General features: G+C 34.0%; 4 protein-coding genes across 13 annotated transcripts in view; all 4 read right to left on the bottom strand.

Annotated features, from left to right (window-relative positions):
* The window catches only part of LOC123697737 (long-chain-fatty-acid--CoA ligase 5), a 44,788-nt gene extending 39,250 nt beyond the window's left edge, over nt 1–5,538 (bottom strand). The window contains exons 1-2 of one of the 3 annotated variants that reach the window (XM_045644273.1): nt 5,285–5,538; nt 3,700–3,736 (exon numbers count right to left, since the gene is read on the bottom strand). In XM_045644273.1, the coding sequence (XP_045500229.1) occupies nt 3,700–3,709 (10 nt within the window). In that variant the 5' untranslated portion in view covers nt 3,710–3,736; nt 5,285–5,538. Of the gene's footprint in view, nt 1–3,699; nt 3,737–3,910; nt 3,929–4,180; nt 4,238–5,284 lie in introns of those variants that run through there. The other 2 variants (XM_045644274.1, XM_045644275.1) reach the window with 2 other exon arrangements.
* A 253-nt stretch (nt 5,539–5,791) lies between these two features.
* LOC123697740 lies at nt 5,792–6,610 on the bottom strand. Its single transcript, XM_045644278.1, has one exon. It carries the CDS (start codon nt 6,523–6,525, stop codon nt 5,845–5,847), a length of 681 nt encoding a protein of 226 aa, XP_045500234.1. The 5' UTR covers nt 6,526–6,610; the 3' UTR covers nt 5,792–5,844.
* An 845-nt stretch (nt 6,611–7,455) lies between these two features.
* On the bottom strand, nt 7,456–10,705 carry LOC123697739 (transcription factor Adf-1-like). The gene is made up of 2 exons (XM_045644277.1): nt 10,542–10,705; nt 7,456–8,723 (listed from the first exon to the last, which is right to left on the bottom strand). Exons 1-2 carry the CDS (start codon nt 10,690–10,692, stop codon nt 8,122–8,124), a joined length of 753 nt encoding a protein of 250 aa, XP_045500233.1. The 5' UTR covers nt 10,693–10,705; the 3' UTR covers nt 7,456–8,121.
* Nucleotides 10,706–11,409: 704 nt separating this feature from the next.
* Nucleotides 11,410–14,112, bottom strand: part of LOC123697877 (dual 3',5'-cyclic-AMP and -GMP phosphodiesterase 11) — a 194,564-nt gene continuing 191,861 nt past the window's right edge. For all 8 annotated transcript variants that reach the window (XM_045644442.1, XM_045644444.1, XM_045644437.1 and 5 more), the window contains one exon: nt 11,410–14,049. In XM_045644442.1, coding sequence (XP_045500398.1) covers nt 13,705–14,049 — 345 coding nt within the window. In that variant the 3' untranslated portion in view covers nt 11,410–13,704. The remainder of the gene's footprint in view (nt 14,050–14,112) is intronic.

Here is a 14,112-nt window from a genome sequence, read left to right as displayed (position 1 = left end):
TATGAGTTAGCTAATACAAAACGAAGACAACAGAATTTTATAGTACAGAAATCGATCAAGACATGACATTTACAACCAAAGCTTCATAAAGTTGAGGCCATTCGTATTAATTGTTAAAACCCATTAAACAAAGTACTAGTATTTATATTTTATGATTATAATATCAATAATCATAAAAATAGAGTTATTTCATTATAGTTTAGAGTTTTATATTGACTTCCTACTACAATTACAAAAGTTTTGTTTATCTCATAATCGGAAATACAAGAAAAATCGTTTTAGAAACTTTGTAAAAGACCAAAGAATTAATAGTTACAATACCAAAGTACGAATTAGAACAAATCAAATGATTGTCAAAGGCCAACAAAGTTTCGAGGGCTCCGGTTAAAATCAATACATATTGCGACTTTGGCAACGCGAATACTGCAAACTCTTTCAACGAAGGTCGGTACTCATATATTGTGATAGCGTAGAAATCTCCAATCACATTAAATTGCTGTAAATCGACCCTATTTATAAGTAATAATATGTAATATTTTGAAAAAAAGGTTTAGTTTCTAGGGCAACTTTTTTAGCTTTATGTTTTACATTAGTTACATAATTCATTATTATTAATTGTAAATGTAGAATATCCTAATCCTTTCAAATTCACGTCTCTATAAGGACACCTTTAAATATAGATAGATAGGAAATATAATGGATTTAAATATATTTAAACCAACTCTATCATTTGAGGTAGAGCTTTTTGAAGTTATACTTCTTTTGACGCGATGGAAAAAAATGATGAGAGTGAAATTTTACGATGCGTGCGCACACCGACACCTATATTTAACAGCATGAAGTTAGTTCTAGGTGGTAAAATTGATAACTATGTTCAAGTTGTATATTCTAGTATTTGTCCATACGCCAAAGAAGTATAACTTCTAACGCGTATACATAAGTACACACACTCTTTTTTTAAACCTAACTACCGATTTTAAGCAATGTTAACTACAGATTAATTTCATCTAAGACACTGTCAATATTTTTGTGAAGTTTAGGAAACACGTCATATAAATTTATGAACATACATTGAAACTTTTCGTAAACAGTCGCATAAAATAAATCCCATACTATATTTTTATTTACTTTTATCTTCTTCTCTTATATATAAAAATGAATCCCAAAATGTGTTGGTAAGCGCATAACTTGAGAATGGCTGAACCGATTTCGATAATTCTTTTTTTATTATATTCCTTGAAGTACGAGGATGGTTCTTATTTAGAGAAAACGTAAATATGTACCACGGGCGAAGCCGGGGCGGACCGCTAGTATATCTATATAATATAAACGAATCTAATGCACAGAAATATGTAATTCTAAATGGATATCCTATTATGTATTTCTATGCATAATATTTTCTACTGTATTGCGGATATACGCCTTGGCCTTGAAACAAAAGGGATTGCCGGGCAAGGTCATATTTTGGGAATAGCAAAATGAGCTCTTATCATGCAAATAGCTTTCCTAGCTTATTTTCCATATTAACATATAGACAAATATTATTGTAAATTTAAGAAGCTATACATTAGTTTAATGATATGGCATCAAATACAAGGATGTGCGAAAAAATAAAACCTAACTTAATTGTTGATTTTGGTAATAACTGAATATATTAAAATATTAGTATTTTATATTATATATGTAAATCATATGTATGAATGTTTATAAAAACATGTTGTATACAGATTTTATATTATTTTGAAAATGGTATTTGCATAATCTGAGCACAAAGTTCAGATTCTAAATACAAATATGCTACATAATTAATATGTTTTTTGTTTTGTATACTTATATTAACAATAAGTTTCCCATGTATAGTTTTATTAAAGAGTAATAAATACATATATAAATATGGTAATCTAGATAAATAGGCTTCATCACAATTTAATCTTCAAGAAATAACAATATGATTTGGGATCTCCTACTGATGATGATGATGATGATTATCAGTACAGTAAAAACTAATCATTAATCTTGTCCTCAATGGACTCCTACCCGATTAAACGATTAAAATAAAATTCGCACACCATGTGCAGTTCGATCCAACTTGAGAGATAGGATAGTTTAAATCTCAAATCGTTTTAGAGAAAGCGAGCGAAGCCGCGGGCGGTTAGCTAGTATTATATACAGTCATTTATTTAAGTATCAAGTAGACGAGATAGAATAATTCCGATTATCAGAGTAGATACAGATAACATTATGGGCTTTATATTGACACTCCATCAATGGACACTGCGGCTGAAAATTAGGGTTCGCCCTGATAGAGAATAAACAGAATAGTTTACCAACCTAAACAATTCGTAAATAAACAATTCGTAGTTTTTCTTATAGTTCACTTATCATCATATTATCTATATTATGTAACTATGATACCCACCCATATAAAGTACGTGAACAAATATATGGATCACATACTCTCTATAGGCTATTCCAACTTCCATGGTTCAATGACGCGAAAGATATAAAACGACCATCAGACGCAGGACGTACCGACGTAACCTGAAAAAGCATGAACATGTTTTTCAGGTTATGTTGGTGTACAAACACTGCCACGCTTTTTGACTTCGGATTGTTATTGAAATTTCGAAAAGTCCATCAACGACTTTGCTTTTAGGCTATTGCATATCTTCTATCGCGGGCCTTGAGCGCGGGAACCGAATCGAGAAATTCCGTAACGAAAAAACCTCACGCTCCCCACCCCGACGGGCTCGGAGGTGTGACTTGAAGGCATAGCATGCAATAGCTTTACCGTGGCAGTCCCCGAGTGCCACATGTCGTTTTTTTTCGTAGGCTCTACATTTCATTGCTCTAGCTCTATGTTCGTTTGGTCTAACGCACCGTTAGAGTAACTTAAACTAATTTTTGAAGGTGCTATGCAAACAAAGTCGCAAGATTTAACTTATATATTATATATAACCATAGAGCGTTGGCATTCAAACAAAATATATGTACATAAATATAATGAAACATACAAGTTTAAGGTACTCCGTACTTTATTACTTAGTCTTAATTATAATTAGTCGTATTGATAATACAACCGTTAATATAGTAATCTAATACATTAATATATTAATAATTTTGGATGAATAAATTATATAATAATATACATTACAGTTCTGTATCGTAGTCGGTTTTTATCGCTACTCAACTACTTAAAAAAGGTAGTTAATCTTTATAGTAATATTCCTTCTTTCTTTAGGTTTTAAATTTAATAAACAGTGTATACGTAGTGCTATTTTGCATAGAAAAGATGCTGTAGATATTATTATATATTTATAATTAAGAACTATTTACACAAGTACAAGTTGAAAAGAGTGTTAGTATACCACTCGAGCACGGCTGAACACGAGTTTGGGTTTGTCGGATTGGTCTCCACTTGGAAGTTTCCCGGGCAGAGCCTGGGTTAGCAGCTAGTAATAAAGAAGGTGGTTTTACAAGATTCGATAGAACGTATTAAAACTTTCCAACCGGTTTATGGTTTTCTAGGGTATGAATGTTTAGTCGTGGCAAGCGATGGTTTGGGTAAGTCGCCATTACTAGAGAGTTTTGCAGACTCTAGTTGATTCAATATTTATTCTTCCAAATGATAATATTATAAATGGAAAATAACCGATAATATGAACATGTCAACAAAATAATTAAATTATGTAGACTTACATTTGGACATCGTAATTCAATCTGCCTAGCTGCAAACCTAAAACAAAATAAATTTATTAATACTTTGCACAATTGCAATTTGCTACAAATAAAATATTTTTGTTACATAGCTAATTATATTTAATAGATGAGCAATATTTTTGTATTATGCGTTAATACATTGTTATCATGGGAGTATAATTTATATTTTTCCAAATAAATTGCAACTTACAATACCACTCGTTCTGACGGTTTGGTTTGAAGTAAAAGGAAATTTACAAGTGAATATTTTAGTTTTAATGTGTTGTACTAGCGTTTAGCTACTATTATGTATTCTGTGGTTGTACTTTGATCACTGAGTTTATGTCAAACTTGTTATTTTTACTCAGTCTTCAGTGATAAGAAATGGGAACAATACTCGAGTAAGAGATGTTTAAGAATTCATATACACTATGACTAATTGTTTATTTAATTTAATTTACAAATTACGTATAAAACTCACATTTGCTGCGAAATCTTGCTGTGTGTATTTTAGGTATGGCACTCGGCGATGGAATAAAATCGTACTTTCTATTAATATTTATTTTCTCACAGCTCTACGGGGAATCATCGCGATTGGCGATATTTATTTTTTGAAATTATACATTTTTTGTCACATTAGCCACGCTGCATTTTGACTGACAGATTTATTTTTTTTCAACTTCTAGCACGCCAGCGTGTTCGTTTATGCAAGGCATCGGCAATGGCACAGCAAAATATAATTTATAATATTATAAGGCTATTATAGGTATTTTTGTTATTTATTATTTACATTATGAATGTCGTGACATCATAAAATTTTATTTTACATTCCTCCAATAAGGAACTTGTTATTATACCATAAATGTGAAATGTATTATTGAATACCTAATTTGAAATATGCCTGAAATATGTAATTAACATTGTTAGCTGAAGAATAGATAGAAGCTATTAGAGCAACAATTTCTCTCTACAATTTATACCGAAAATTAAAACAAAGTACAATTTAAGTATTTCATAAACACTTCTAACTCTACAATAGACATATTATTATAATTAACATAAATAAATAAAACTTCCACTTTACCAAACCTCATGTTGTACTAACACGTTGACTTACAGTCGCAACTAGCGACTAACAAGGTCCCAAAGCTTTTAAAAATGTAGCGCAATTGGGGTTCCAATTAATGTTACAGTACGCAACCCGCCCTTGGTCTACTAACATATAAAATATCTGTCACTCCTTACAAGTTTTAATAGAACGTGAATAGAACCATGTCCCTTTAACCCTATAGCCTCATAAGGCTTGGGAGTTGCGACGTTTCGTCTCCCCTGTGTCATAATATAGGCTTTACTGCGCCAAAAATAGACTAGCCCATTTGTACTTGACCGACATGATGGGAACTCAGTCGAATCACGTTTCATTTATAGTTATTATAAAAATAACTCTGTAAACATTAAGTTTACCAATATTGACGTAGAGTAGAGTAAAATATTAGAAATAGTATTAGTAATGTATAGCGTTTTGCGACGTTTATTATAACTTAATTACAACATGCTATGATTAAAAGTAGTTCAGAGTACTCACCAAGCAATTTCTTAGCGCTAATAGTATTTATGACATAATATCATACACTCACTAAAACTATTTTGGTTTTTAAAACCTCCAACAGTTTTTATGTACACGTTCACTATTTAATATTAAAGCTGTGATTTAAAAAGTACGGCTCGAAGCTTAGTATAATAATTGAGAGCTAAGTGTAAAGTAAATTAACCTATTAGATCCTACATCACAGCATAATAATATTATTTCGGGAAATGCCTAATATAGGCACCCGTTTTGACGAATTCAACTACTGTAAAGACTTTGCTATGGGGTAGAAATCCCCTGTCCGTATACAATTTGCGCATGCGTAACGTTGGTATTTTCCGTCCCCTTTTGTATCTTACGACTAAATGAATAGGAACGTAAGATAGTAACATGCGCACTGTTATTGATAAAACAAAGCGTATTTTATAAAATGTGATATAAATAATAAAACAGTGCGGGCAATAATGTAGAGTTGTAGTAAATATACGTTTATTTATTAAAATTATAATTCTTTGTATGAAAAATGAAATCGATAAACACAGTTCATGCTGTGGGTTTTATATGCCTGCGCAACTGCTTCGACCTGGCTCATCGGATGACTTGTAATGTGACGGGTCTGGCTGCGGCCCAACGCGGCTTCGCAAAGCTCTCGTCAAATGCCAGCACCTCCCAAATTGAGGCTTTTGGTGCAATTCACTATCCTTCATGCGCCAGCCGTACACAAAGCCACTAGTTTCCGCGAAATAGTACCGCTTTTCAGGCCATATTTTAGATCTCTTTTCGAGATACTGTTTCTTACCAAAGTCTGGCTTGGATTTATATAAAATCTCTTTCATTTCAGGATCCACTGGACGCATGATGGGGTCGCTGGATAGGTCAAAATCGGGCCTAGCTAGACGCGGGTCGTCTTTTGCGTTTCCAAGTCCAACATCTACGACCGAATGTCCATGACGTAGGTTCTTAACACCCGGTATGAACGTTCCATCGCGGATGGGTACTTTCCTTCTATTGTAGCCCGCTACGACGTGGTCTCTAGTTATTGTGTCCATGCCTCCAATCATGTTGTGCGCAATAACATCGGTTTCGAAGTAATTAGTTGGTTCTCTGGTAAGAGTAGCGGCTTGTTGGATTTGCTCACGATGCTTGTGAATCCAATTCAAGCGAAGACGGTTTTCTTTCTCATAGTTTTCGATGAGAAATATTATTATTGCCGGGTTTGTTATATCGATTAAAGGCATCTTTGATTATATTTTAAACCAACAAATAAAAATCTAGGACTCAAAAAGTCTCTGAAACTGATTGTAATCTTGAGTGACACTTGTGTGACACTCTTAATTTATATTGACGTAAAATATTTATAATGGTTATTTACAAAAATTACCTACCTAGACAAAGATTACATACATACATATGCATACATATCTGCTTGAATAAACTAATTCTGTTCTATTTGGATTAAAGATTAAACTATAATTGTTTTGTATAATCCTGCTTGATCGAAGCGGGTATTTTGATATATATTCTACACAATTAATATATTATATTAATCATGTCAAAATCCTTTGAATTTCCTAAATTAACTAAAAAGCAAAAAAAGTTTCTAGCCCTATTTTTCGCAAAGGCTTACTCACAGAACAGTATGTGGGCTTACTCTATGTAGAGTGTATTATACTATTATCCACTGTTTGGAACTAATCAGTGGAACTAATCTATGTAGGTTATTATCTTAGGTCCTTATTATTCCACAGGCTCCTAAGTAAGCTTTTATTAAATTATATTTAAGGTACAATTCCGAGACGGGCCGCAGACTACAACCGCAGGCGACACTGTGGCTACCGGCTGCGGTTACCGCAATGCTGCCTGCGGTCGCTATTCCAACTGCGGCTGCATGCCGTGGCTGCACAATGCACAGAACCGTGTCTCAGTTGTTCCAATAGCTTCATGTGAGACAGAATGTTAGATGCTACCAATAGTGTACTAATGTGTCTTTTACTAGAAGAGGAAGATGATGATGACTTGTTGTTATTATATACCAAAAGAAAAAGAAAAGCACCTAATTTTTTTTTAAAAGCCGAACCAAAGAAGGAAGTTATTCTATTTTAATTAAAACCCATATAATTAGTGACGAGGAAAAATTTCGAAAGTATTGTCGGATAAATAAAAATCAATTCGATTTTATACTTAGTTTTATTAGTGATGACATCCAACCAAAAAATCGACACGCCATTACTGCGGAGGAAAAATTATATCTAACTTTAAGGTAAGTTAATAAAATCAAAATATTCTTCATTTATTTCAGACGGTTCATGACGGCTTTGATTCGCTTGATTAGACAAATCTGTGGGCCCTGGTGAATCGGCTACGGTACTTATTGTAGAATCGGGGCCTGTCTGTATATTATGAACAGGACCTGGTAATTGATACTGATATTGTTCATTATGTCGCGCACTGCTTGGCCTAGGTAGATAAACAGGATCTCGCGGCAATGGTTGTACGTGTAGCGCGCTGCTTGGCCCAGGTTGAAAAGGATCTGACGACAATACATGTGGCGCACTGCTTGGCCTAGGAAGATAAACAGGATCTCGCGGCAATTTCAGGTATTATAAAAAAACTTTCCTATTTCTGTGTAGTTTTTTTTTTAAGAAACCTAACCTAACCTAACCTAACGGCTAACCTAACCTAAACCTAACCTAACGTATTGAGGGCGAATATCTCGGCCATTTTTGATTTTAGAGGAAAGTTGTTCCTATAAAACATGCTTATATTAGCGTAATTTTTACGATAAAACAATAATAAATAGGTGTTATAATGACACCAAATCCATCAAAATTTTTCTAAGTCCTGCGCCCCCTTTGCTTTAGTCCAACCAACTTTTTAGCTGCCATTATCTCGTACTCTGAAAGGACTTCATATAAATGTTTCTTAGCTTGAGCTTTTTCCACTTGTGGCAAATTTCTCAAAACTTCACCTATGTGACGAACAAACAAGTCTATGTCATCATCCTTCTTTTTCAATATTGTCTCTCTTTTTTCGTCTCTTTCTTTCCATACTTTTAAAATAGAATCTTCTTTTAATACTTTGTTTTTGAAATCTAAATTTCTCTTCTGTTTATTTTCTGTTTCAACTTTAGTTGTGTCGTCATTGTCACTATCTTGCTCGACATAAGACATGACTCCATCTTTGGATCCTTCTTGTTCATTTGAACTGAGTAGATTGTCCACACTATCCTCTTCATTACTCTGTGGACCCCTTGGTGACGAAGGTATATTTGAGCCGCCCGATCTGTGTTGAGGAACACTTTCCAGAAATGATAGCAGCAGATGTCTCTTGTCTTTCGAGTGTTTAGGAGTAGCTGAACCTGTACCTAATTTATGTTTTTTCTTGAATCTATGATATCCATCGCGGATAACCTTCCATTTCTTTTTACATTCGTCACCTGTAAAAAACAAAAAAATATTTGTTACAGATTCTTGGCCACCGGTGAAACATATGAATCCTTATCTACTTCATTCCGTATATCAGTGTCCTACATATCCCGAATTGTGAAAAGGGTACTTAATGTTATGAGACAGAAACTAGTGCCAATTTTAATGAAAACACCCACACAGGATGATTTCAAACGCATTGAACAAGATTTTTGGGCAAAAATGGAATATACCTAATTGCATTGGTGGAATCGATGGTAAACATGTGCGTGTCAAATCACTTAAAAACAGTGGATCGCTATTCTTTAACTATAAAGATTACTTCTCTGTTGTGTTGTTAGCAATTGTGGATGCAAATTGTAAATTTGTAGCAGTGGATGTTGGTGCCTATGGCAAAGAATCCGACAACGGTATATTTAACAAATCGATAATGGGAAAAAAATTTGCAGAAAACAACTTTAGTATCCCTCCATCGAAACTTCTGCAAGGGACTAATGCAACGTCACCTCATTTCCTGATTGGAGATGAAGCCTTTGCTTTAAGTAAACTTATGATGAAACCCTATTGTAACAGACAAGCGCGTTTAGAAAGAGATAAACTAATTTATAACTACAGATTATGCCGAGGTCGTCGAGTAACTGAAAATGCTTTTGGGTTGCTATCTCAAGTATTCAGAGTATTTTATACGCCTATAGCTGTGGCGCCGAATGTTGTAGATGATTTGATATTATCATCTTGTTGTTTGCACAATCTTCTTCGAGATGGTTACCTTGAGCGATATAACTTGACATTTCATGTTTATGACGCTACTGATAGGCCCCAGGAAAATATGTTAGAGATTGCAGGTTCCAGTGGATTTGCTAATAGTGACGGATTTCAAATTAGAGACAATCTTAAAGATTTTTTCTGCAGCGCAAATGGTGCAGTTCCTTGGCAAAATGACACTGTTGATTATGACGGAACACAGAGGAGGAGACAGAGACCACGCAAACAAAGACCATCAGTGCCCTTACGCACTAGCGGTTAACCGCGGGGGCGGCTTACCGCGCGGTTAGCCGCTTTCCCATTTTAATATGCAACCGCTTTTATGATAAGTGCGTACAATCATAAGCGGTTGCATATTAAAATGGGAAAGCGGCTAACCGCGCGGTTAGCCGCCCCCGCGGTTAACCGCTAGTGCGTAAGGGCACTCAAACAGCTGATTTCCCGTGAAATAGCATGTCTGTCAGTAACCTCTAAATTTTAGTAAAATTCTCAAGACACACTATATAGTTAAGATATGAATAAAAAAAAGGTCAGACTTCCTCTAAAATTTGTAGCTTAAATGGTTCATAATTGACTGAACTTACTGCTCCTCAAAGCTTTGTATCCATCTGCTAATCACCCTGTATATTATATAGTTACCTACTCAGCAGTAAAAATGGTTCGAATAAGCACTACAATTGAAACGCCATTGTGGCGCCATTCTGATTAATAATTATTAACAGACTCGACACCCAGGTCTCTCACCTGATAAGTAAGTTGGTAAAGATGCCTCATAACCGAATAATGAAAACAAAATCTTTTTATTAAGCTTTCGTGTATGACGCCATCACAGAACAGTAAAAACAAATGTTGTAGCAGCCAAAATGGCGGCCTGGCGACGGATCGCCTCGCGCGTTTCCTCGCACGAAAACGGCTTGCATAAATAATATTCGTACGCATCACATAAAATGTACACAGCATTTTTACCAACTTTTTGTTTAAACATACTTGTAATTTACATAATAATATTGTGTACTCTAAAAACATCTGAATAAAATATTTAAGTTAGGTACATAGGTACTTACTATTTTTATTTAAATCCTTTCCTATTGCTTTCCACACATTATCTTTGGCCAAATTATTGCGGTAATCTTGATTGGATATGTCGTAAATAACTGGATAACCAGCTACAATGTTTATAAGTTTTTCTTCATCGTTATGCGAAAAAGTCGACATTTTACGTGTGAAGTCTCTGCGGTTCGCAACACGACTGCCAACTGGCGCTGCAGTCTGCGGTCGCTGCGCGCCGCGGCCGCACGCTGCGCGTCGCGTCTGCAGGCAGCAGTGTTGCTGCGCTTAGAATCAATTTCATAGATGTTCATATGAAACAAGTGCTGTCGCTTGCAGTTTGCTGTTGCAGTTTGCGGTCTGCGGCCCGTCTCGGACTTGTACCTTTAGAGGGCTGACCGATAATGTTATATCCCTTTAATATTATAAGGTTATACAGATTTCTGTAAAAATAATCATAACACAATTCTCTATTTAGATGAAATTTCAACTTACATTTGTCGTGTTTCATTTTATTACGGTTCTGCAAAAGGGATGAGGGCTAAGTCCTTGTGTATGATTGTATTTCTTTTTTATTCTCAACTAGGTTTCCGCCCGCGGCTTCGCCCGCGCAGTCAAAAAAAAACCCACATGGTTCCCGTTCCCGTGGGATTTCCGGGATTGCGTCATTTTCCCGGGATTAAAAGTAGCCTATGTCCTTTCTCGGGTATCAAAATATCTCCATACCAAATTTCATGAAAATTGGTTTAGTAGTTTAGACGTGATTGAGTAACAGACAGACAAGTATGGCCATGTGTTATACACTATACATACCCTTTTCTACAATAACATCAAAGAACTTGTGCTATTAAAGGAAAGTAAGGGGTAAAAAGCAAAATACAATAATATGATTATTTCAAAATTTGTTTATTCATAAATAAATAACATTTTGTTTGGAACAAAACAACCTCCATAATTAATCACACGCCATACAACTCGTCATATGAATTACAATTATTATTTCTCTAATTACTTGCTAATAATACTTACAGCAATCTTAATATTAACGTTGTACATATTTTATTACCACAATAATTTGAGATTTTTTAAAATGTAAATATCTAACGTTTATAGAGAGAGTTAATCCAATTAGAAAATATGTTTTATATATAATCTTTGCTTTGAAACAATTAAAATTGGTCATAATATTTAACGACGGACTATGTCGAAAGGTCAAAATGTATTAGTTGAAATTTTAAGCACTAAAAATCTATATGTTTTGCGAGTATCGATAATAATTTTATAAGTACTAGAATAATTTTCTTTTGGTCGTATTCAAAATACAAAAGTTTAGGTGCCTCACTATCAATGTCGATATGATAATTACAAAATTTATACTTATAGTTCATTACTTCAATTCTACATAATGTAAAATGTGTTGAGAATAATTCAAAAATAACACAACTTAAAACAATGAATTCATATCATTTTATATTATGTTCAAATGAAACTAAAAAAAAAAAAAAACATTAAAAATGAGGCACCCAAATTATTGTCAAACTATTTTATCGAGCGAGATTACAAAAATGATTATGAAATATGTTAATTTATACATATTGTAAGACAAAAACGGTGGTATTTTAATTAATTTGAGGTTATTCCCATTATATTATAAGAATGTTACTCCTTCACTAAATCTATAATATTACCGTTTACACACAAGCGAATTGTACGTAGTCAAAGAAAAATCATCGTCAGTTTTATACATAATTGACTTTTTGGTTAGGAAACGACACAAAATATAAAATTTGGCATGAAAATATATTGGAATGGATATTCGGGTACCATAACTGTCTTGTACGAATAAAAAGCGAGGCATTATATAAAAGCAGAAACGCGACACGTAGGAAACGAAATTTCACAAGTAAGTACTCAATACGTTAATTATAAATCGCTTAAATATCGGTATTTACAAAATGATGCGCTAAAATCATTATTTTATTGTCCACACGCAATAATACAAACGACACGAAAACATTCGCTCTTGCCATGGACATTTACAGTCAAACTTAACTAAAACTAGACTATTTAAAACGAAACTATCATCACAATACTCAACATTGTATTTTTCGGAAGTGAATAAAAATCGATAAATCGACTACCAGGATAGTTAGTAAGAAATTCTAATTTTTAACCGACTTCAAAAATAGGAGGACGTCAATTTGGCCGGTATATTTTCTTTTTGTAAATCATAATGCTCCCACTCAAAATATGATATGAAAATACGTAACTATCGTGATAAAGTCGTATTTATCAAAAAGTCGTTAATAATCACAAAAATATAAAATGTTATGAATACTTTGAAATACCTAACTATAAAATTTTTGGTATCTTGGTCATATATTTGCTAAGTCACGACAGTTAGGCCCTGGTGATTTCAATATGTGATTTGCCAAACATGTTGAAACGTAAAAACTAATTCTAAAAGTAAATAATAGTATCTTAAATGATACCAAAAACTAGCGACACACACGAACATAATTCATGTTATTATACACGTAGTAGGAATAGAATGAATGAGGTAAGTGATTCAGAACGAATTTATATGTCCCTTTGAGCTAAAGTGTGTGCCTAAAACCATAGTATTCTTTATAGATGACATTTAAGAAACTTTCCAAATCCTTTTAGATCTTTCCAAAATGAACATCACAATCTTCAGATATATTTATGTGATCTTTATAAAAATATAGCAACACAAAAAATATATGAAGTTTGGAGTCTAAAGTACTGTCATGAAATAAACGATACTATGGTTTTAGTTATTTAGCTTTTGATGTTACAGCGACATATAAACGCTAATGATCTCATACAATAAAGCTACACAATGTAGTACAAAAGGTGATGGTAATGAAACACGCCTTGCGTATGAATTTCAAATTCGACTATAACTATCATCTACCTACACATATCACGCGAATTCGACTTCACACACTAAACTAAAACCTTCGACTGACCAATGAGTTTATACTAAAAAATATATTCGAAGTCATTCTGTACAGGGAAGTCACATACTACACAATTTAGTCGTATTATCCCTAAACATATCGCCATCCCACTCGCACACCTCAAAAATGCTATAACAAAGAGCGAGACGTAAACGAAACTCCGTCTACATTGGTAGTTAAGGTTTTGGACGTAGATTTAGTTCATTTCGTTCAAATGCGAGAACTTAGTGGGATCCCTTGGCATTGTTAGAGCGTTGTTACATACGAGCCCTACCACTGGATTCTCTAGATTGTCGTACTTCGAGTTAGTTTCGGACGAGAGACTAACTGCTCCGCTACTATCGCCTTCATAAGTATTTTCTGTATCATCGACGTGTGAGCTTGTACTCGATTTGTCGTTCTTCTCGTTATCCTTATCGAGGCCGTAGTCGAATTTCTCTCCGTTGGGCTTGTCGCTGTTCGCCAACTCGATCCAATGCGCTCGATTGCTTTTCACTCGATCCAACATTGGTTGTAGAGAGGATGATAGTACAGCAAATGCCTGGAATAGAAAATTAATACAATGATGACGTCTTTTAAATTAAATAAAATATATTACTATGGC

Source organism: Colias croceus, chromosome 15, assembly GCF_905220415.1.
Source record: "Colias croceus chromosome 15, ilColCroc2.1".
In the NCBI taxonomy this organism is placed as follows: Eukaryota; Metazoa; Arthropoda; class Insecta; order Lepidoptera; family Pieridae; genus Colias; species Colias croceus.
This window is presented reverse-complemented; position numbering and strand designations above follow the sequence as displayed.